A 21,241-nucleotide genomic window follows, 5' to 3' on the forward strand; every position below is an offset into this window, starting at 1 on the left:
GAAAAGGAGAGAATGGAGGAAGTGTGTGTTTGTAGACCAGGTTTAGAACTATGGGATCTCCTTTAAGGGGCTTATGAAGGGCAGTGTGGGTGGAGGCTAGTGTGCAGGGATGTCATTAAACTGTGGCCAACTCTTTTAAAGTTTGATGTTAGATGGTTCTTTGCCTCCTAAATTAGTATACTGTATTTGCATTATGCTTTTCAGGAGCAGGTGTAGTAGCATGAATGGGCCTCTACTTGCATCTACTAAGCACCTGCCAGCCAACTGACCTTTATGGTTAGCTGTGTCTGATCCTCTTTCCTGTTACTATCAAGAGCATTTTTGTGGAATTACATATCAACACAGGGATTATGAAAACAATCAGGTACAGAAAGAAGTGCATTTCTCAGAAGGAATGGATAGTATTTTGTTTCCTCTTGGCTTTTGAAGGCTTTTAAAACATAAATATATTAGAAACTATATTCCATAAGTAGATTTGCAAAATAAAAATATTTTACTCCTTTCTCATTGTAATGGTAGAGACAGAAAATTTCATTTAAGCCTCATAAACTTTACACACTTAGTTTGCCAAAACAGCAAACAAAACAAAGAATGTTAGGACTAGGAATAGCTTCAGAGAGCAATTGGTGTCCAGCCCCTGCTGATAGGACTCTGATGTGTGGAGGAACACCAGGTTCTTCATCTCGCATTGAATTGGAAAAAAACGAGATGGGCACACGTGGAGTGGTTTTAAGGAGTGGAGAGTTTAGTAGGCAAAAAAGAAGGGAGAAGAAAGAAGGAAGAAGCTCCCTTGTACAGAGACAGAGGGGGGGCTCCAAAGCTGAGAGTGGAGACCTCAAGTGGGGCAGAAACCAGCCAGGTATACATAGGCTGGAGGAGGTAGTGCCTGATTTGCATAGGGCTCAGCGGATTGGTTGCAGTAGGCATGTCATTCACATAGCCCGGGAAAAAACTGGCCTTCCTACCCTAGTCTTTTAATATGCAAATGCAGGGCACCATGATGTTCTACCTGTGTGGGGATATGTGGGGCCATGTTGCCAGGCACATGTCGGCGCAAGGGCAAGAGGACAACCATGGGAATCATCATGTTGGGTGGACCCAATTTTTAATGGCCAGTATTTGCATACCTAAGGTTGCCTGCCTGGCTGTAAGGGCCTGGGCTTTCCTTCTTGACAAGAAACTTTTCTGGAGCTGCTTTAAAAGAAATGAAAACTTTCCAAGGACCCCTTTTCCTCTCTAGCTGCCTAAAATAATTTCTTAATAACTCCTATCACATTCCCCCCCTCAGCTCCCCATGGAGACGACCTAATTGCTGTTAGGGGGTTATTGGGTGACGACTTTTTCTGGCTACTTCCTGCTGAAAATAGACGTCGAATGGGAAACACCAGCTAGGGCTCTTCCTGGGGTCCGTCTAAGGGTTCTTGGAAATAGGGCGTGTCCACGCGTGATCCAGTTTATAGCACCCATTTGGAGTTTGGTTGCTTCTAGAGGAGAAGAAACAATTTGAGTTACAGTATTGAGTATACAGGGTTCAAGTATTAATACAAGACATATAAGCAAGAGAGGGCTTAATAAAGGGTTTAACCAATTCCATAAAGAAGACTGGAATTCATTAAAGAGGGATTGTAGCCACCCGGGGCTAAAGCCTGCATTTTTCCTGAGCTTGTTAATGATTTTGATTTGATCTTTAAGTAACTGTAGATTTTCCTGTACTTTAGTAGAGGTGTTAATCCAGAAGCAGCATGTTTTATTTAACAGCGCATCACTAATCCCAATAAAAAGTCCTAGCAGACTCAGTAAAACTTTGATGCTTCCTTTTTGTCAGTAACTATTATCCCTCCTATAAGGATAATAATTAAGCAAAATATACAGCAATGGAAACTTTCTGTCCAATATTTCAATTAGAAGGTGCTACCATGTATAACCCTATCACAAACAGTAGAGTGAGTATAGCAGTTCCCATAAGTGTGGTGTAGTAGATAATTTCCATCTAAAATTTTACTTTCTAAGATATATAATTTCCCTTTGGGGTTTATGAAGTTCCTTGGTTTTATTTCCCCAAAAAAGGAAACCTCCAGTTTATGGGTACCCTACTCACTTTCATTACCTGGCAGAATTTGCAGGATAATTGGCCAGAACTAGCATATTGATCCAGATTTTTACATTACCCATCCTTTTTTGTTTCTTCCAAGCTGCAGGAGATCACTTGATTTACAGGAATAAGCAGGGTTAGTTTAAAATGTAGGCAAAAAACTTAAAAACAATTAATGAAACTAGGATTTAATGACAAATGTATGATAAGCTTTGGAGCACAATTTCTCTCTCCAGTCATTTTTGGTAAAAACAAATTATGATAGGACCGTGTGTGTTGTTCATAGAATAAACTTTAGTCTTATACTTGGCCTGATTATTTGCATAAAGTGCAGCAAGAATGGTTATTTCTATATAGGACTTTTGGATTGGTTTTGATGAAACTCTGTTCCATAAGGACTTCCAGATAAGACCTTCAGAGCCAAGCCCACCATGGGTTTGTATCCGCAAATACCTGTGAGTTGGGTGATCCTCGCCTCTTGAGATCCCAAGATAAACTCAGAGCTCCCAGACCTGTTAGAAAGTGACATTCTTTACTGACCACAGGTTAGGAACCATGTGCAGGGACTGTGTGTAAACAAGGTATGAGGCCAGTTCTCCCCAAGGGCCTTTCATTGGCTCTGCATGTCAAGCTTGATTCCTTAAAGGGAAACACATCCTTTCAGTCAAAGCCTTGGTAAAATAACCAGTTTTTCCAATTGTGTCCTGTTGCCAAAAAAAAAAAAAAAAAAAAAGGATTCTTATTGCACTGATGCAAACAACTATATTGCCATAAGCTAAGAATACTCACAGACAGATAGTCTCCAAATTCCGGAGGAACCAGGCAGAGAAAAATAAACATGCTCCAAATTTTGTTCACAGTAGTAAACCTTACTCAATTATTAAAGGCCATAAATAGCTTAAAATAAGTTTCCTTGACTCTGAAAAACAAAACAAGGATCAGCAATATTTCAAGCAAAAGTTAAAAATTTTGCTTTAACTTTCTGAATGCAGTCCCTTTAGTTAACTCTTGTTTTGCTTGATATCTGCGAATGTGTCAGTTCTTTATGAGGCCCGTACGTCCTTTCTCTATTCCAGTGTTACAGTGTTCAAAGCTATTAGAAACCTGCATTTGAGAACACCTGTTAAAGTCCTTAATATAGCTTGGTTATAAACCATTTTTTGAGAAGGAATAAAGCAAGACAACAATTTTCTGTGAATGGCAAAATTTCTAGGATAGTTACAGTTAAAAACACGACTGAAAAAGAAGCTTATTTATCTCCATGGCTACCAATAATTTTACCCTTAATTATGACTGATAGCATATACTTAGACATCAGAATTTTGGAAATCCTATATAATTTTGGAACATATATTATTCATCAAAATATGCTTAAAAGAAGATTGGACATCATTTTGGCAATCTCATGTGACTAAACTTGTCAAATAATCCTGTTTACCTCTTTTCTGAATGTTTCAGGGGCCCTCTGAACCATCCAAAAAGGCAGCCCTCAGGAAGGAAAATTTTGAAACTTGAAGTTTGATTTTGAGATGACTGTTAAATGTTAGAGGTTTTGAACACTTGATGTTATGAAATAGAATTCCAGATTGCCAAAATCTGGAATTTTGGCAAATTTTGCCAAATCTGGAATTTGGCAAAAATAAATTATTTTGCCAAAATGATGACTCAAAAGGCAAAAACATTTCATTAGCCTTTACTATGACATGAAAATCCTGTTCAAAGACAAATTTTACCCTTGCATTAGTTTGTTAATGTTAACCCCAATTTGTTTAAATGAAACCTTATAGATTATTCCATCTAATCTTAACCAATTTGACCATGAGGTGAAAGCTTTACAAACCTTTTATAACCCTTTTACTAAAGGGCAGATTAGTGTTTTAAGACCTCCTTGCTATACTTCTATTTCAATGCTCAATTTATGAAAAGACCATATAGATACTATGGGAGAAGACAGTGTAGTGCTTCTATCATGTATTTTATTGCAAGGCAACCCAAAGCCAATCGGCTTATTTTGTAATTAGCCGATCCCCCATGGGAGTCTCATCTCTTAGTTGGGGGTGGGGTGGGGATGTTCCCATATCTTTCAGGTGGCCAAGAGCATGCTTCTCTGATTTATAACTACTATTAGCCATCCCTTAAAGTATATTTCCTACCTAGTTCCTACACACCAAAGCTCTCTCATAATGCAAAGTAATTTTTGATACCCCAAAACTCAAAACCATCAGATAACACAATGCAAAACAGAACACAGCCTTTGATTTTGAGAGGGATCTATCTTCTTTTAATTCCTGGGGTCTTGTGAGGAAAACAGGTTTTTTTTTTTTGTTTTTTTTTTTTTGGCAAAGTGGCGCCTTCTGTTTTTCCCAAGGAATCCCATGCTACCAGAAGTTATCTTAGGGCCTCTCATGCATGCATTAAGAGTGGTAAGACAAAAAATGGAGAAAAATAATTCAGCTGACAGAAGAAAAGAGCTTTTATCCAGAAAAACTTTTAAATATACCTATAACTTGAATATCCACTTTTAATTAAGCTGAGCACTCTTTAAGAAAATTCTTTTAAATTCCTCGTTACTTGACTTTAGCCACACCAAGCAGTTAAGATTTTTGGCTTTTTAACCTTACAAAAAGTAACCTCACAGGTTAAACCGACAAGGCTTAAGTAGGTTATGATTTAACCACAAGTGTACAAGGTATTATTTAAGGGGAGATAGGCAGCTTTTGAAACTGTCATTGCAAAATTGTGACTGAGACAGTGAAAGAGATCCAACCCAAGCAACTCCATTTTTTTTCCAGCCAAGCTGTCCTTGCCCATCCCTGGGCATAGACTGAACCAACTTTGTGAGGAGCCTGGTTTACAGTGTATAGTTTAAAACAAAGATGATAGCAGCCCCTTCTTAAGATATACTTCCCTCTTGCCGGGGGACCAGACCAAGAAACTAGCCATAAGATTAGAGACTGTGGCTTAGGGGTCATGCAGCTGGAGGCTACAAGATTTTGACCCTCTCAAGATGAGTGCTTAAGATATTTTGTAAACCCTGCTCATGATGGATTAGCTGGCACCATCCAGATTGACAAACTGGCTTATCTGACTTTGTGGCCCTCATCCAGGAACTGACTTAGCACAAGAAGACAGCCACCATTGTAAAATGGCAGAAACTAAAACAATGTAATGCCATGCAGTTATAGGTTATGCTGCCAAGGACATGAAACAAGATGGAGGCCTGTAGCCAAGTTTCTTACTGACAGTTTTGTTGGGCTGGCTTGAACAGCAGGCTTATGGGGTCCTGGGCCTGCATCCTAACCTAAGATACCCTTTCTTTGACGGAACCATACAGAAAGACATGCAAAGCACATCGGATTGTCTACAGCTTAAGACCAACCTCACAAATCCTTTTTCATTAATTATAAATTTACAGAGAATATAAACCATGATCCTTATTATCCCGTTTACTGGTTTGCACAGGGAGAGAGAAGCCAAAAGCCTGACTAGTAAGAAATTTTTACCCTTTTGCCAGCATATCAGGCTTCTGGGTTCCCTTCCCCCTAGCTCAACTCTAAGCCAAGCATTTTAAGGTTTGGAAAATTAACCTTTCCTAGGTTGGAAGAACATTATAAAAGAGAGAGAATCCATTTTAAACCGCAAAAGAAGCAAAAACACTTTAGAAAGGAGTTCCAATTAGGCTTGTCAATGGTGTTTCTCCTATTTCTTTGCCTTCCCTGTTTTCTCTTTTCCCTTTTGGCCTACTACAGGAGACATATTGCTCATCTCCAAAATTCTCTTCTGCTTGCAGAGCTTCCTGTTTTAGCTGTAGTTAGGGTTTGGCTTAGGAGGAGCATAGCATTCCTCCATGAGAGGTCAACTACCTGAGTTAAATTTTGGAAAGCTTCTATCTACCTATCAGTGTTGTCAGAAAATCAGCCTAAGACTCCTTTTACTTGCCTGAGGCCCTGCAATGAGAAGGGAACTTGAAGGGCCCCCAAATAAGGGGGATCCTCAGATGGTTCCCCTGGAATTTGCTTCTTTAATTTTAGGGGAGTAAAAAGGCCATGCCCTTGTGCAAAAGAAAATAGGCCACTTTTTCTTCAAAGTTTCTGGGTCGAAAGAGTCCCAGTGCTTTAAAATACACTCCAGGGGAGTGCATGTTAAAAGATGATTTATTACCCAACTAGAAAGAGAAGTGAGAATAAAAGCGTCCTTTTAGTCTCCTTCCTGTCGGTATGTGATCCAGGATGGAGACGAAGACAGTAGAGGGGGTCCCCCCAACTATATTCCCTCGGGTTCCTGGATTCCCGGCACTCGTTTAAATGTGCCACCCATGACTGCAGGCGTGACCCCCCAAGCCATGGCACTAGAGGAACTAAACTTTTGGAACTTAGTCACGCCGTCCCCAAGCAGTCTTAGTCCTCTACCTTTTATTTCCCTTTGACATTCTAGACTTGTGTGGCCTGTGTTCCTTCCTAAATGGATTTCAAGAAAAATCATGTAATTGGGCAAGGTCCCTGTAAGGGAGGGGGTATGCTAGATTGAACTCTATATCCTGCTATTATAGCCCATGCTAAAGCATTTACCCATAGAAAAATGGTTCCGGTTAACTTCTGGACTTAAAATTCCCTCACTAATTAAGTATATCTTAATAGGAGACAGAATACATGCCTTAAAGAAACGAAGGAACTGAATGTTCGTTTTTCTGCCAGTGCGACAATATCGAGACTAAAATTTGGCTACAAAAGACATCTTACTCCTAACTGTTGAAAGCAGAACTTTCTCGTCCACAGAACTATCAGTAGAAAAGTGCAAAATGGAAAAGTTGCAAAGCTGCAAGGTACCACAGAGAACCAGCAATGTGTCTCATAAAGAGGATTTTTATTTCCACTAGGTGGCTTAAAAATACCATGTGCTCGCCAGAGAAACCGTAGAGAGTAAGAGACGTTCATTGAATTACTGCCTGCCATGATTCGTGATCTTTTCTAACAGAACTGTTTCCCTGAACTGTAAAGATTCCTGCACATTAGACACACACAGAGAGGGTAAGAGATCGCAGATAGAGAAAGTTTGGTGACAGGGTAGTTGGAAGAGAGCCTTGAGATTAAAGGACAGATTTAAAGTTGAGATCCACTCCATACTTACCAGTCTGATGAATGAATTTCTTTTGCTGGCCCATGCACCAAAATGATACAGCTCTGAGGAGTGGAGGTGAGATACAGGACTAGCTGGATTTCCTAGGCAGACTAAGAATCCCTAAGCCTAGCTGGGAAGGTGACCGCTTCCACCTTTAAATATGGGGCTTGCAACTTAGCTCACACATGACCAATCAGATAGTAAGGAGAGCTCACTATAATGCTAATTAGGCAACAACAGGAGGTAAAGAAATAGCCAATCATCTGTTGCCTGAGAGCACAGCGGGAGGGACAGTGATCAGGATATAAACCCAGGCATTCAACCCGGCAACGGCAACCCCCTTTGGGTCCCCTTCCTTTGTATGGGAGCTCTATTTTCACTCTATTAAATCCTGCAGCTGCACTCTTCTGGTCCGTGTTTGTTACCGCTCGAGCTGAGCTTTCGCTCACCGTCCACCACTGCTGTTTGCCACCACTGCTGTTTGTCGCCATTGCAGACCCACCGCTGACTTCCATCCCTCTGGATCCTGCAGGGTGTCCACTGTGCTCCTGATCCAGCGAGGCACCCATTGCCACTTCCAATCGGGCTAAAGGCTTGCCATTGTTCCTATACGGCTAAGTGCCTTGGTTCATCCTAACCGAGCTGAACACTAGTCACTGGGTTCCACGGTTGTCTTCCATGATCCATGGCTTCTAATAGAGCTGTAACACTCACGGCATGGCCCAAGATTCCATTCCTTGGAATCCATGAGGCCAAGAACCCCAGGTCAGAGAACACGAGACTTGCCGCCATTTTGGAAGCAGCTCGCCACCATCTTGGGAGCTCTGGAAGCAAGGACCCCCAGTAACAGAGGAACCTGTTGATTCTTCGTCTCATATTGAATTGGGAAAAATGACACGGACACACATGGAGTGGTTTTAAGGAGCAGAGAGTTTAATAGGCAAGAAAGAAGGAAGAAGCTCCCCTTTACAGAGACAGAGGGAGGGGGGCTCCAAAGCCAAGAGAGGAGACCCCCACGTGGGATGGAAAATAGCCAAATATATGTAGAGGCTGGAGTAGGCGGTGTCTGATTTGCATAGGGCTCAGGGGATTGGTTTGACCAGGGATGTCATTCACATAGACTGAAAAACTGGCCTTCCCACCCTAGCCTTTTAATATGCAAATGCAGGACACGAAGATGTTCTACACCTGGTGAGATATGTGGGGGCAGCCATGTTGTCAGGCACATGTCAGGGCTAGGGCAAAAGGAAAATGGTGGAAATCACCATGTTGGGTGGACCCAGTTTCTAATGGCTGGCATTTGCATATTAAAGGTTGCTGGCCCAGCTCTAAGAGCCAGGGCCTTCCTGCTAGACAAGAAACATTTCTGGAACTGCTTTAAAAGAAACAAAAACGTTCCAAGGACCCCTTTTCGTCTCTATCTGCCTAAAATAATTTCTTAATAACTCCTATCACACTGCTTTTCAAATATAAATGTAAGGTCAAAGGTCAGCAGAATTGTTTAATAATACAAGTTAGGCAATATAGTATTTTACTCATAGTATATACAGTATTTCCCATTATAACTGATGTAATCGAAGACAAACCTTTTGGCTGTCTTGCAATTAAAAAGTCACAGGTGAGGTTGCAGTGAGCCTAGATTGCACCACTGCACTCCAGCCCCAGGGCAAGACCCTGTCTCTAAAACAAAACAAAACAGAAGTCACAGGCATTTCATATTTATTAATCATATTGCTCAGTGACCTACTCCATTCTGGAAAATAAAGAACCCAGGATTTTTTTTTCTTGTGTTGAGAAATTTTAATTCTAAAAAAGGCCAATTCCCAAGCATTTAGTTTTAAGTCCTCTTTTAAAAGTTACTTCTTCAAAATCCCAAGAAATAAAAGAGATTTGCTAAAGATCCAGCTAAGCAAAAGTCCTGTCGAGTATCTCTATATATTCACTGGCTACTTGCCCTTCTTTCTTGGTGACCTACCTGTATGTCCTTTGTCCATTTTTGTGGGGTGGAGAAAAGTTTGGTCTTTAAGTACTCTCTAAATAATACAGCAATTACCCTTTGTGGTATAAGTTGCATTTTTTTCTTGCAGTTTATCAGTTGATTTTTCTTATGGTTTTTTTTCCTATCTTGCATGATTTTAAATTGAAATTCAAGTTCATGTCTATCTCTCTCTTTATATCGTTGTCAAAGTAAATGTAGCCGAATTCACCTTTAAAGCAACTATTAAACAGAATTACACAGAAATGAGCAGTAGTCATATATAAAGCTATTATTAAATATCCAGAAATATTCTGATGTTTTTTAGAGGTCGTTAGCATAGCCCATAATAACATAAATTTTTGATCTCTAAAGATGTAGACTGGTTAAAGAACACAAGGTCACTTATTTTAAAAATGTCAGAACATGTTTATTATTTTCATAAATATTTTAAAAGTTGTGCTTTTAAAAGTTAGTATATTCTGAATTCATAAAAAGCTACTTACTTTTATAATAACAATCATTTCAATTTTTATTATGTTTTTTGTAGAGAACATAGCACAGAGAGCTTTTGAAATAAAGCTTAGAAAATATCCAGAGCTGGCCGGGCACGGTGGCTCATGCCTGTAATCCCAGCACTTTGGGAGGCTGACGCGGGTGGATCATGAGGTCAGGAGATTGAGATCATACTGGCTAACATGGTGAAATCCCGTCTCTACTAAAAATGCAAAAAGTTAGCCGGGCATGGTGGCGGGTGCCTGTAGTTCCAGCTACTCGGGAGGCTGAGGCAGGAGTATCACCTGAACCTGGGAGGCGGAGGTTGCCGAGGTCATGCCACTGCACTCCAGCCTGGGTGACAGAGCAAGAATCTGTCTCAGAAAGAAAGAAAGAAAATATCCAAAGCTTATATTCCAAATATTTCTCTTGAGTAGTCTTAACCACTCTTTCCATAATCATTTAATGCCTTTTTAGTAAATTAACTTTTCTCCCTACAGAAAGTAAAAACTGATATAGCATATATTTCACTCCAAACTGTGTAAAAGACTAGGGTTCTGCTCTATAAAATAAAAGGAAACTAAGGGGGGAAAAGTATGTATGTGAAAAAACACATATGTGAAAGAAGATAGGCAGAAAATGAATCAAAATATTAGGAGTGGTTATCAGTAGGTAGCATAATTATAAGTGACTTATTTTTCATAACTTTCTGCATTTCCAAGCTCTCCTTACTGAGCCCATTCCATATTACAAATATTTTAAAAAAGAACAATGACCACCTTACAAACCAGAAATTCCAGGCAACACCTTATTCCTTTAAGTAATCCAAACTATTTTCTATCTCCTAAATGCAGTCTTTTCCCCTGACTAGATACTGTGTGCGTTTAGCACAAGGCAGAAGGGTGGGGGTTTCACAGTGATGCACACAAAGAGGGAGGAGCTTTGCTAGGTACTGGGGAAGGGGCAGCATCTTCAAGTGCACATGTCTGCATCTCTGTGAAGTCACTTCAAAGATTTTATGAAGCTCAGATATGATTCTGTTGAAATCAATTGGATCCTTTCCAACCAAAATTGTATTGGAGATGTTTTTCAGCTGTATAGTACTTTGTCAAGGAAGGACCCTGAAATAACAGGATGTTTTCATTTAATTAACAGCATGGTCCACAATTGAACTACCCAGAATTTACAGGCTGATAATCATGATGCTAGCATTCTATATAAATTACAAGGTCATTAGAAGTGTTTATTGCCCTCTGTGATGGCTGCTATGTAGGACATAGAAATTATGGTGTAAATGGAGACATCAGTAGATAAGAGAGAGATTAATGATTAACTTGACCTTTTCCTTTTTTACTTTTGTCCAAAGAAAAAGTGTTCTCAGAGTTGAGCTACTAAATAAAGAGCCTCATTCCATTCTAGAAAACGTACAGGTCACTCAGAAGAAATTTTTTTGAGCCTCTTGTTCTAAACCACAGTGGTAGCAGGGGAGAGAAGTAGGAACTGGTCATCTTGGAGGGGGTCAGCTTCAGAAAGCATGTCCTCCTCTTCTAATGACAGGCAAGAATGAGCTATGATAGTGGATTTAGATCAAGGTATCCACGTGCTTCCCCAGCCGTGCTGGAGCCTCTCCTTTTAAGGCCAGAAATGGTGTCCTTCCACCAAGGGACAGACCTCCTGATGAGGCCCTCCAGCTCATCTGTTCCCCGGTTATTACTGCCACCAGATTCCTCATCTTCGTTCTCCTTCCATTTCACAAGACTTCCCAGCATCACCTGTTACCTGTATTCCTCCAAACACTCTCATGTCCAACACACAGCTATGTCTTTGGAGCCTGTCTCTTCACTCCACCCCAGAACCTGGGTGCACAAGGTCTTAACGCTTGGCACAGATTCTAACTCACTTCTTGACTAGCATATTTTGCCACAGATGATTCACTTTGTTCCCATGGAACACTGTGGTCAAAATTCCAATCTTAAAAGGGAAAGTTGAAACAAAATTTTTAAGGACTTTATACCTACTAAAAGGTGATCACAACTTTTAGTTAGTGTACACAACTTGAAATGTACTTTGATATAAAAGAGTATTTCCAAAAAGATAAGGATAACTGAAATTTTCATAAATTCATTTCTCAATTGTTTAACATGCTCAGTTGATTACCGAACATTTCTCATTTGATTATACTCAGAGATTTGGGGAGTTTTTTTTAAAAAAATTAATTTCTGTCCCTAGAGAAAGTAAAAACTGATATAGAATATATTTTTTAAAAAATGTCTCCTCATCAGAAGGTAATTTAATATGGGAAAGAAAACACACATAAGCACAATGTATGGTACACTGTAAGTGGCTAAGAATATTTTAAGAGTAAATAAGCAAGGAAATGAATGCAATAGAGTTAACAGGCAACAAAAAAAAACACATGAAATGTCAAGTGGGTATATACTGTTATGACGGGTGAAATGTTTGTCATTTGGTGAAAAAAAGCAGGATTCAATATTGAACAATCAATATAATCTCAAAGTGTACATGCAAATGTAAAATAATACACAAAGAAGCTTAAGAATACTACTAGGTAGAGATTATTGCAGGTAATTTTTACATTCATTTGTATTTTCCCCTATTTCTTATTTTTAAGAATGATGAGATATTACTCTTAAAATAAATTAGTTTATTTTTAAAATAGTATAGTCAGGAAATGTGAGTTTCAAAGAGAGACATTATTTTGGACTAGAGTTGTTTGGGAGAGCATCTTGGTTGAGTGAATTCAGAGCTGGGTTAATGGAATTTAGATAGAAACAAAGGTGGAAAAGGCACATGAAATCAACACGTGTGACATCATTTAAGCAGATGTGCTTATCAAATTCAGTGTTTGTACAATGGACTGAATGTTTGAATCCTTCCAAATTTATATGTTGAAAATTTATAGGCTCTAATTACTTCTGAAAGAGCCCTTGTGAATGGGACTAGTGCCCTTAGAAAAGAGACCTGCAAGAGCTCCCTCACTCCTTTTCTCTGAGGTGAGGACACAAAGAAAAGATTGAAGTCTATTAACTAGAAAGCAAGCCCCACCAGACACTGAATTTGCAGTTGCCTTGATCTTGGACTCTCTACCCACCAGAACTATGAGAAATAAATGCTTGGTTTTTAGAAATGAAATAATGTTTTTTAGGGACAGGGTCTTGCCATATTGCCCAGGCTGGCCTCAAACTCATGGGCTCAAGCAATACTCCTGCCTCAGCCTCCCGAGTAGCTGGGACTATAGGTGGGTACCACTGCACCCAGCTTAAATGCTTATTGAATCCACCCAGTCTATGGAGTTTCTGTTATAACTGCCCAACTATATATACCAACAGACTGAGACAGTTGGTATATTAGAACAAGGAGCAGCCTTGAAACCTGGAGTAAGTTTAGGACAAGTTAAAGATGCACTGTTTAACTTGGTAGAGAATTAATTAGAGCAGAAATTTCCCCTTGTGGTAACACTCTTAGTGGTGTTTAGCTCACTCATTCATTTGATAAGTATTTATTGAGACTCTCTTTGTTCCGGTGACAGTTTAGATTTGTTATGTATCCATTGGTGAAGACAGGGCAAAAATCCCCGACTTCATGGAGGGAGAGAGACAATAAACAAGGAACTTAATTATTTAATTAATTATAATAAACGATAAGTGTACCAAAAAAAAAAAAAGCAAGATAAGAAAGATTGGGAATGTGGGGGTGGGGGTCATACCATCTTTACTAGGATAGTTAAAGTAGCGTTTTAAAGAAGGTAAGATGATTTCTTTGTGTGAATTCCTTCTATTTCTGTCTTATTTTAGTTTCTTTTTTCTTTCTTTCTTTTTTTTTTTGGAGAGGGAATTTTGCTTTTGTTGTCCAGGCTGGAGTGCAGCGGCGCGATCTCGGCTCACTGTAACCCTGCCTCCCAGGTTCATGTGATTCTCCTGCCTCAGCCTCCTGAGGAGGTGGGATTACAGGTGCCCACCACGCCTGGCTAATTTTTTTTATTTTTAGTAGAGATGGGGTTTTATCACGTGGGCCAAGCTGGTCTCCAACTCCTGACCTCAGGTGGTCCACCCGCCTTGGCCTTCCTAAGTGCAGGGATTACAGGCCTGAGCCACTGTGCCCAGCCTCATTTTCGTTTCCTAGTAAGTCTTCAGACTGCTTATGCAGTTTCTGAATTGTCTCCAGTGTTTGAGGTATACATCAGCCTGCTACTGTCTAGTCCTGGTGTGATTGTGGCTCCCCCCATGGAGCAGGCCATCTTGTTCTACACTATTCTATCTCTGTCAGTCCTTTTTAGCTCCAGGATAAACGGCTTTTCTGACTTGATGACCACTATGATACTCTCCACTCATATTCTGTATTTCCCACATGGCTTCCTTCTTCTTTGCCATGAGGCCCTTTATGCCCCTGTCTTTCTGTGAGGAAAGCTGGAGCTCCAGATAAGTAATAATCGGCCCTCCTCACATAGCCACAATGACTTAGCTTATTGGCCACACCCACTCAAGGAGGTATGACTGCATGATTAATCAGCCCAACTCCTTCCGAAAGAAGGGACCTCTGCCTTCTGATTATTTAAGTTTATTACTTATTTTTCCCAATTTTAGCTATGGTTATTTCTAACATGAAAATCAATGGTGTTTTGTTAGAGAAATGCACTTACTATCCTGAAACCACCTTGGCAAAGATTCTGAGAGTGAAAGAAATCTAACATGACTGACTTCATCTTGCTTCCAGCCTCATGGGTGAGCTGGCTTTGCTCATTCCTGGGTGTAGGCCAAGCTAACCATGAAAGGAATTTAGTTTATAATTTAACTTTGGAGCAAGGATAATAATATTCTCTTCCTAAAACTAGCTCCCTCCTTGCTCAGGGCCTGAAAGCTAATGAAAGGCCAAAAGATTAGGATTAGGAGAGGGACCTGAACTCTGCTAAGATATAGGCATAGTTCTTATAATCCATTACTGCTCAGGAGTCAGGTGGCCAGAGGTCACAAGATTTGTGACTTCCCTAATTGCTCCTGTAGATAACATCACTATTGTAGAATGTAAGATTGGTCTTCTGAGATGTTTTTCAGATTTTTGCATTTGGCAACTGACTGACTCTACCTGGACCTGTGACTCATGACTCAACTGGTCCTGTGGCCCCCAACCAGAGGTGGACACAGCACATGAGGAACATTTCCCACACCCCCATCCCCAACCAATCAGTAGTACCCATTCCCTAGCTCCCTTCCTACCAAATGATCTATAAAAATGGTAGCCCCTGTGTTCTTGGGGAGACTGAGTTGAGTGATAACTCCAGTTCTTCCAAGTGACTGGCCTTGTGTTAATTCATCTCTTTTTTTACTGCAGTATACCATGATCTTAGGGAATTGGTTTTGTCTATATGACAGGCAGGAAGAACACGTCAGACAGTTACAATCCCAAGAAATGAAACAGGTCAAAAATAAAAGTTTAGAAAATGTTTAAAAATTTTCCTGGATTACACATATATAATAGGTTTTAGTGTGGGTTACATAGATGTTTGGGAGGTTTACCTCCCTGACCTTTAAGTCTAATGAGGATCATGATCTTTCTTTCTGCCACATTTCTGGTAGCCACTGGTGAGAGAGAGAATGGTTGTGCCATGGACATTACACTTTAAAAGAATATGAAAAAACAGGCAGGTTTTACGAGATGGAAAATGTGAAGAAATGGTATATGCTCTGAGGTTGCTTAGACTATACAAGATAATCATTTCTAAAGAAATAATTTTATGAAATGGTTATTGAGTCATGTTTACGCCTGAAGATAATTAATATGAGGAAATGATCTTAAATTATGTAGGTGAAACAAATCAATAGTTAGGCTTGGGAATCTGACCCTCTAGTTGATTAACAAGGAATGTGCCATAAGGAATGAAGAATGACATAGTTAGAAGGGTGGAGATACTCAAATATCTTCAACATATTAAAGTATCTTGAATATTTTCAAGAGGAAGAGATAATCATTTCCCTTGTGTGGTTTCAACTAGAGACTGGTATAGATACAGAAAATTAGAAGCCCCAATTTCTTTAATTCAGACTTAGTAAATTTAAAAAAAAAATTAACTCACAGACTGGGCATGGTGGCTCACGCCTGTAATCCCAGCACTTTGGGAGGCCGAGGCAGGCGGATCACGAGGTCAGGAGATCGAGACCATCCTGGCTAACACGGTGAAACCCCGTCTCTACTAAAAAAATACAAAAAATTAGCCGGGTGTGGTGGCAGGCACGTGTAGTCCCAGCTATGCGGGAGGCTGAGGCAGGAGAATGGCATGAACCTGGGAGGCGGAGCTTGCAGTGAGCCGAGATGCGCCACTGCACTCCAGCCTAGGCAACAGAGTGAGACTCCATCTCAAAAAAAAAAATTAACTCACAAATTATAGTGGTACCTAATAAGAAACTTTAAGAGAAAAATGTATTGACACAAGTACTTTGTTAAGGTAAAGTGCCCAGCTACTTACCTTTTCTTTTTGTAATGGAAAAGAGCAAATAATATCTATATGTCAAGCCACAAAATATAGAGAACATTAGTTAGGAAGGATAACGATTTAAATTTAAATGTCAACCAATTCACTATTTTCCCATGAAATTGAGTTCCTGACTAGGTTGTTTACAGCAAGATCTACTATGACAAACTACTTTTTAAAAAGTGTATTGGCATCTCTGTGAAATACGAAAACTTCAATTGCTGTAAAGCTCGTTGTAGGAAACTGCACTTGTTTAGAATATTTCCTGTAGAAAACTGTTCACTTAAAAGTTGCAAATTCAGTGTTTTTTATTTTTATTTTTTAGACAGAGTCTGCTCTGTTGCCCAGGCTGGAGTGCAGTGGTGCGATCTCAGCTCACCACAACCTCTGCCTTCCAGGTTCAAGCGATTCTCCTGCTTCAGCCTCCTGAGTAGCTGGGACTTACAGGCACATGCCACCATGCCCGGCTAACTTTTTGTATTTTTAGTAGAGATGGGGTTTCACTGTGTTGGCCAGGCTGGTCTTGAACTTGTGACCTCATCATCTGCCCACCTCAGCTTCCCAAAATGCTGGGATTACAGGCGTGAGCCACCGAGACTGGCCCTCAGTTTTTTTATGGGTATAGAATTTGCTCATCAACCTTATAACATTGATATTATTGATTCTGGCCTCATTGATGTTGTTATACTTCAGTCAACCAGTACAAAAGCTGTGTATGTTCTCTTCCCTGTCAAAGACATTTCTTTATTCAGATCTTAATTTTTGGGAGTTTTTTTTTCAAGTGTAAAAAGTTAATGGTATCCTGGCATGGTGGCTCATGCCTGCAATCCCAGCACTTTGGGAGGCCAAGGAGGGTGGATCACTTGAGGCCAGGAGTTTGAGACCAGCCTGGCCAACATGGCAAAACTCTGTCTCTACTAAAAATACAAAAATTAACCTGGCGTAGTGGCACATGCCTATAGTCCCAGCTACTCGGGAGGCTGAGGCATGAGAATCCCTTGAACCCGGGAGGCAGAGGTTTCACTGAGCCGAGATCGCACCACTGCACTCTAGGCTGGGTGACAGGGCAAGACTCTGTCTCAAAAAAAAAAAAAAAAAAAAAGAGAAGTTAATTGTAATTACAAAATATTTGTTCATATATTAAAATACCCAATGGAAAGTCTCAGTTCTTCCCCACTGGCAGCCTACGTGTGCCATATGATATTTGTGCCATAAGTGACCCAATCTAACTTCTAGTGCTATGATAGGATCTGGGCTTAGAGGTCAGTGTCTGCAATGTCTTAGCAAAACTAGGATATCAAACAGCCTCATGAACAACTTTTTAAAAACCCCTTCTGCCTACTTTCTCTTTCTGTAAAACTCAATTCCTGCTTAAAATGCTGTGTGTTTGTGTGTGTGTGCATGTGTGTGTGTGTTTTGAGATGTAGTCTCACTCTGTCGCCCAGGCTGGAGTGCAACAGCACAATCTCAGCTTACTACAACCTCTGCCTCCTGGGTTCAAGCAATTCTTGTGCTTCAGCCTCCCAAGCAGCTGGCATTACAGGTGTGTGCCACTTCGCCTGGCTAATTTTTTGTATGTTTAGTAGAGACGGGGTTTTACCATGTTGCCCAGGCTGGTCTCGAACTCCTGGCCTCTAGTGATCCGCCCACCTTGGCCTCCCAAAGTGCTGAATTTACAGGCATGAATCACTGTACCTGGCCAAAATGCTGGTTTTTTGTTATTATTTTTTTTTAATTGTTTTTAGTATCCTATATACTTCCTTTAGTGTGAATACCTCTTTGTCTATACTGTGTGTCAAGGACCTTCTTTATAAGAATTACCACATCTGTTTATGTAGCAATGGGTTTGTTTGTCTTTTACTTTCTTTTGACTTCCAAGAGGGGGTAAGTACAGTTTACATTTCTTGGGATAATATGGCTATACTTACCCTTTTCTGTACTTGAGAATTATCCAACGAGGAAAATGATAAATAAAATAAAGTAGATCATACCAGATAAAGTGCCTAGGCAGTAAAACAAGGTAATTAAATGCATGGAAAATATAACTCATAGGTTTTAAATTCTATCTTAGTATTCAGTCCTACTACAGATTGCCAATGCATTTTTTTTTTTTAAAGATATAACTATACATTCTGCTTTACTTTGGGTTTCTTTAGCATTAGTCTTACTCCCACAGGGTTATTATGGTTAAGGGGTGAGCTGACCTCTTTTGTAACCTTTAGTCCAACATCAGCCTTTCCACAAGTAAGTGAGAACTGCGATGGGACAGCTGGCCACTGGCTCTCCATGGCCCTGCCCATGTCTCTCGCCTAAGGCTTAACACACAGGCATTTCACTGTGACAATACTGGAATTTTCTCTCTTGTTGAATTATATATTTACGTCCTTTTGTCCATTTATTGATTGATAAAGTGCACAGTCTCCACAGATAGGTAGATTGCCTGGTTAGACCCAGGCTACCCCATTCTGTGGTCTTGGGCAAGTTACCTAAACCCTCCCTGTCTCAGTGTCCAGATGTGTAAAAAGGGATGTAAAAATACTATGCCACAGAGATTCCCTTGGAAGCAAACTCTATTACAAAACTATTCTTCTTACATAGGCATATCACAGATATGGGCTCGGAAGACTGGTCTTGTGGCTTTCTATTTGTACAAATGGGCACAATCACCATCTGGAAGCATACTCCAGGTTATAACCCAAAGAAGAAGTTTCATTCTCCCACCACATTCAAATAAATAATTTTTGACACTGTTGAATGATTATGCATTTGTAGTGGTTCAAAGATAGTAAAGAACCTTTGAGGAAGGTTACTTAGTAACCTGGCATATGACGATGCCAGTTTCACCATATCCTGGCCTAAACTTATCATGATTTTCTTTCTATTTGAATTTATAACTCAAGATATTTTGATCTCTCTACATTGCATTCATTATAAGTAGGTACTTACTGTTAAAGATGTCAGAATTCCTCAGCAAACCCTTCATAAAACTTACCAACTATAAGAGCATCATGTGCACCTAAAAGGAAGACAAAAGTCACAAAAACGTCACTCTGGCATGCAACATGACTGAACAGGACTTCTCAGCCAGTGACAATTTATTGTGATTTTTATTCAGGACTCAGACTAATATTTTTTATAAAAAGCCATTGATTTCACTCATATACTCTCATTTTACTTTCTGCACTCAGAGAAGTTTTTTTTTTTTTTTTTTTGACAAAGTCTCAGTCTGTCGCCAGGCTAGAGTGCAGTGGTGCAACCTTACTGCGACCTCCGCCTCCTGGGTTCAAGGGATTCTCGTGCCTCAGCCTCTTGTGTAGCTGGGAAAACAGGCACGTGCTACCACACCCAGCTAATTTTTGTGGTTTTAGTAGAGACGGGGTTTCACCATGTTGGCCAGGATGATCTCAATCTCCTGACCTCGTGATCTGCCCGTCTCAGCCTCCCAAAGTGCTGGGATTACAGGTGCAAGCCACTGCCAAGAAGACTTTAAAAATTAATATTTTTCTCATAAAAGTAATACAATTACAGAAGAAAACTTACAATACAAAACTAAAGGAAAAAATCACCCCAAATCCTAGTACCCAAAATGTGTTTTGATACATTCTCTTCTGGTATGTTTTCTCATATGTGTGTTTTCACATATTTATATACTAGAAATATAAGTTACAACAAAGGAAAACTAATATAATCTAGTAGATGCATCATAGTATATTCAATGACTTCCATTGTGCATTTATTTCTAGTTTTCTTTCTCATGAAATCCTTAATAAAATGCATAAAATATTTTATATTTTACACTATTTTCTTAGATTGGAGTTCTAGGAGGGCTAACTGGCAGGAATATTTGTATTATTGTCCACATACATTGCATAATTGTTTTTCATAAGATATTTTGCCAATTTACAATAGTACCTTCAATATACAACAATATTCGTTACATTACATCCTTACTTTTTATTGGGTGTTCACATAAAAACCTTTTTGTCATTAATTTAATGGACAATTTTTTAAAAATGGTACTTTGCTATTTTTGCATTTCTTTAGTTCCAGTGAGGTTAAACAGTTTCTGTATATTTATGTGCCAAAGTAGAAAGATATTTACACCCTTTCTCTAAATCTTGCATCCTAAGATAGTTTCTGCATTTTCCTGCAGAAACTTTCAAGGCTGTGTTGCATCAAACTATGCAGAACTGAAGAAACTCCATTTACCTTAGAAATGGCATGGAGACTTCTTGTGAACTAAGAAGGTCCAGAAGGTGGGAGACTATTGAGAGACAGTCTGGGTGGAACTGAGAGAAGCTAGGCTCTAGGAAAGCAGTTGCTTTAATGAATGGGACACTGGGTAATGGAAATGGGTAAAGAGGATTTGGGGACATTTTAATGAGTGTCACATAGTTTAATTTTTCTTTAAGCCTCTCAAGATATTCAAGTAGAAACTTCTCTTAGTTTTTACATGTTTTCTGGAGTTGAACTTATTTGTCTAGCATGCAACACCATGCTAATTAGTCTTGAGACAGCGTAAATATGGGTTATATGTATTAATTCTGGCTTTAAAGGGGACCTGGCAATTACCCCTTGCTCTGAGGAAGGTTTTGAAATGAATCACGCCTCTGATGTAACTGGGCCATTGAAATGGGGAGATAGGGGATCTGAGTATCCCAAGATATTCTTCCTTCTCTGATGCTAGTACTCAGAGGTTCCTTTTTCTCTTTGGATTGCTATTCTGTCTCAAAACCCTCTATGGCATGTCACTCCAAGCCTGGACCACCGCCCCAGGTTAGTTCCTCATCTTCCATTTTAGGAGGGCCTAGGACTGGTATCTTAAGCAATCTATCCCAAGTCTTAGGGAAAAATACTGGGTTTTATTTTTTCTATTTCGATAGTCTCTAAGATCATGAAATTTTCTTTGCCTCTTCTCACTATAAAGCAGTAAGATGTCAAAGGCCAAGACTAGATAGGGTAAAGAGACTAGGAACAAGAAGGCAAAGGGGGACTGCTTTTAGTCTGAGTCTTAGTTCAGAGAGACAAAAGGAGTTCCTATGTGGTTCAGCCCAATTCACAAGGAGTTTAGACT

At 39.8% G+C, this 21,241-nt stretch overlaps 1 protein-coding gene and 1 long non-coding RNA gene across 9 annotated transcripts in view; one reads left to right on the forward strand and one right to left on the reverse strand.

The window, feature by feature from the left end:
- Nucleotides 1–21,241, forward strand: part of LOC112129062 (uncharacterized) — a 38,471-nt gene that overhangs the window by 2,966 nt on the left and 14,264 nt on the right. Inside the window, exon 2 of the long non-coding RNA XR_008510197.2 lies at nucleotides 6,730–20,423. This is a non-coding gene — a long non-coding RNA (uncharacterized LOC112129062). The remainder of the gene's footprint in view (nucleotides 1–6,729; nucleotides 20,424–21,241) is intronic.
- Nucleotides 18,042–21,241, reverse strand: part of CR1 (complement C3b/C4b receptor 1 (Knops blood group)) — a 203,735-nt gene continuing 200,535 nt past the window's right edge. For 5 of the 8 annotated variants that reach the window (XM_054521535.2, XM_054521512.2, XM_054521478.2 and 2 more), the window contains 2 exons: nucleotides 19,160–19,183; nucleotides 18,042–18,170 (listed from right to left, as the gene is read on the reverse strand). In XM_054521535.2, the coding sequence (XP_054377510.1) occupies nucleotides 18,115–18,170; nucleotides 19,160–19,183 (80 nt within the window). In that variant the 3' untranslated portion in view covers nucleotides 18,042–18,114. Of the gene's footprint in view, nucleotides 18,171–19,113; nucleotides 19,184–21,241 lie in introns of all 8 variants that reach the window. The other 3 variants (XM_054521552.2, XM_054521485.2, XM_054521496.2) reach the window with 3 other exon arrangements.

The sequence above is a fragment of the Pongo abelii genome, chromosome 1 (genome assembly GCF_028885655.2).
Source record: "Pongo abelii isolate AG06213 chromosome 1, NHGRI_mPonAbe1-v2.0_pri, whole genome shotgun sequence".
Taxonomy (NCBI): domain Eukaryota; kingdom Metazoa; phylum Chordata; class Mammalia; order Primates; family Hominidae; genus Pongo; species Pongo abelii.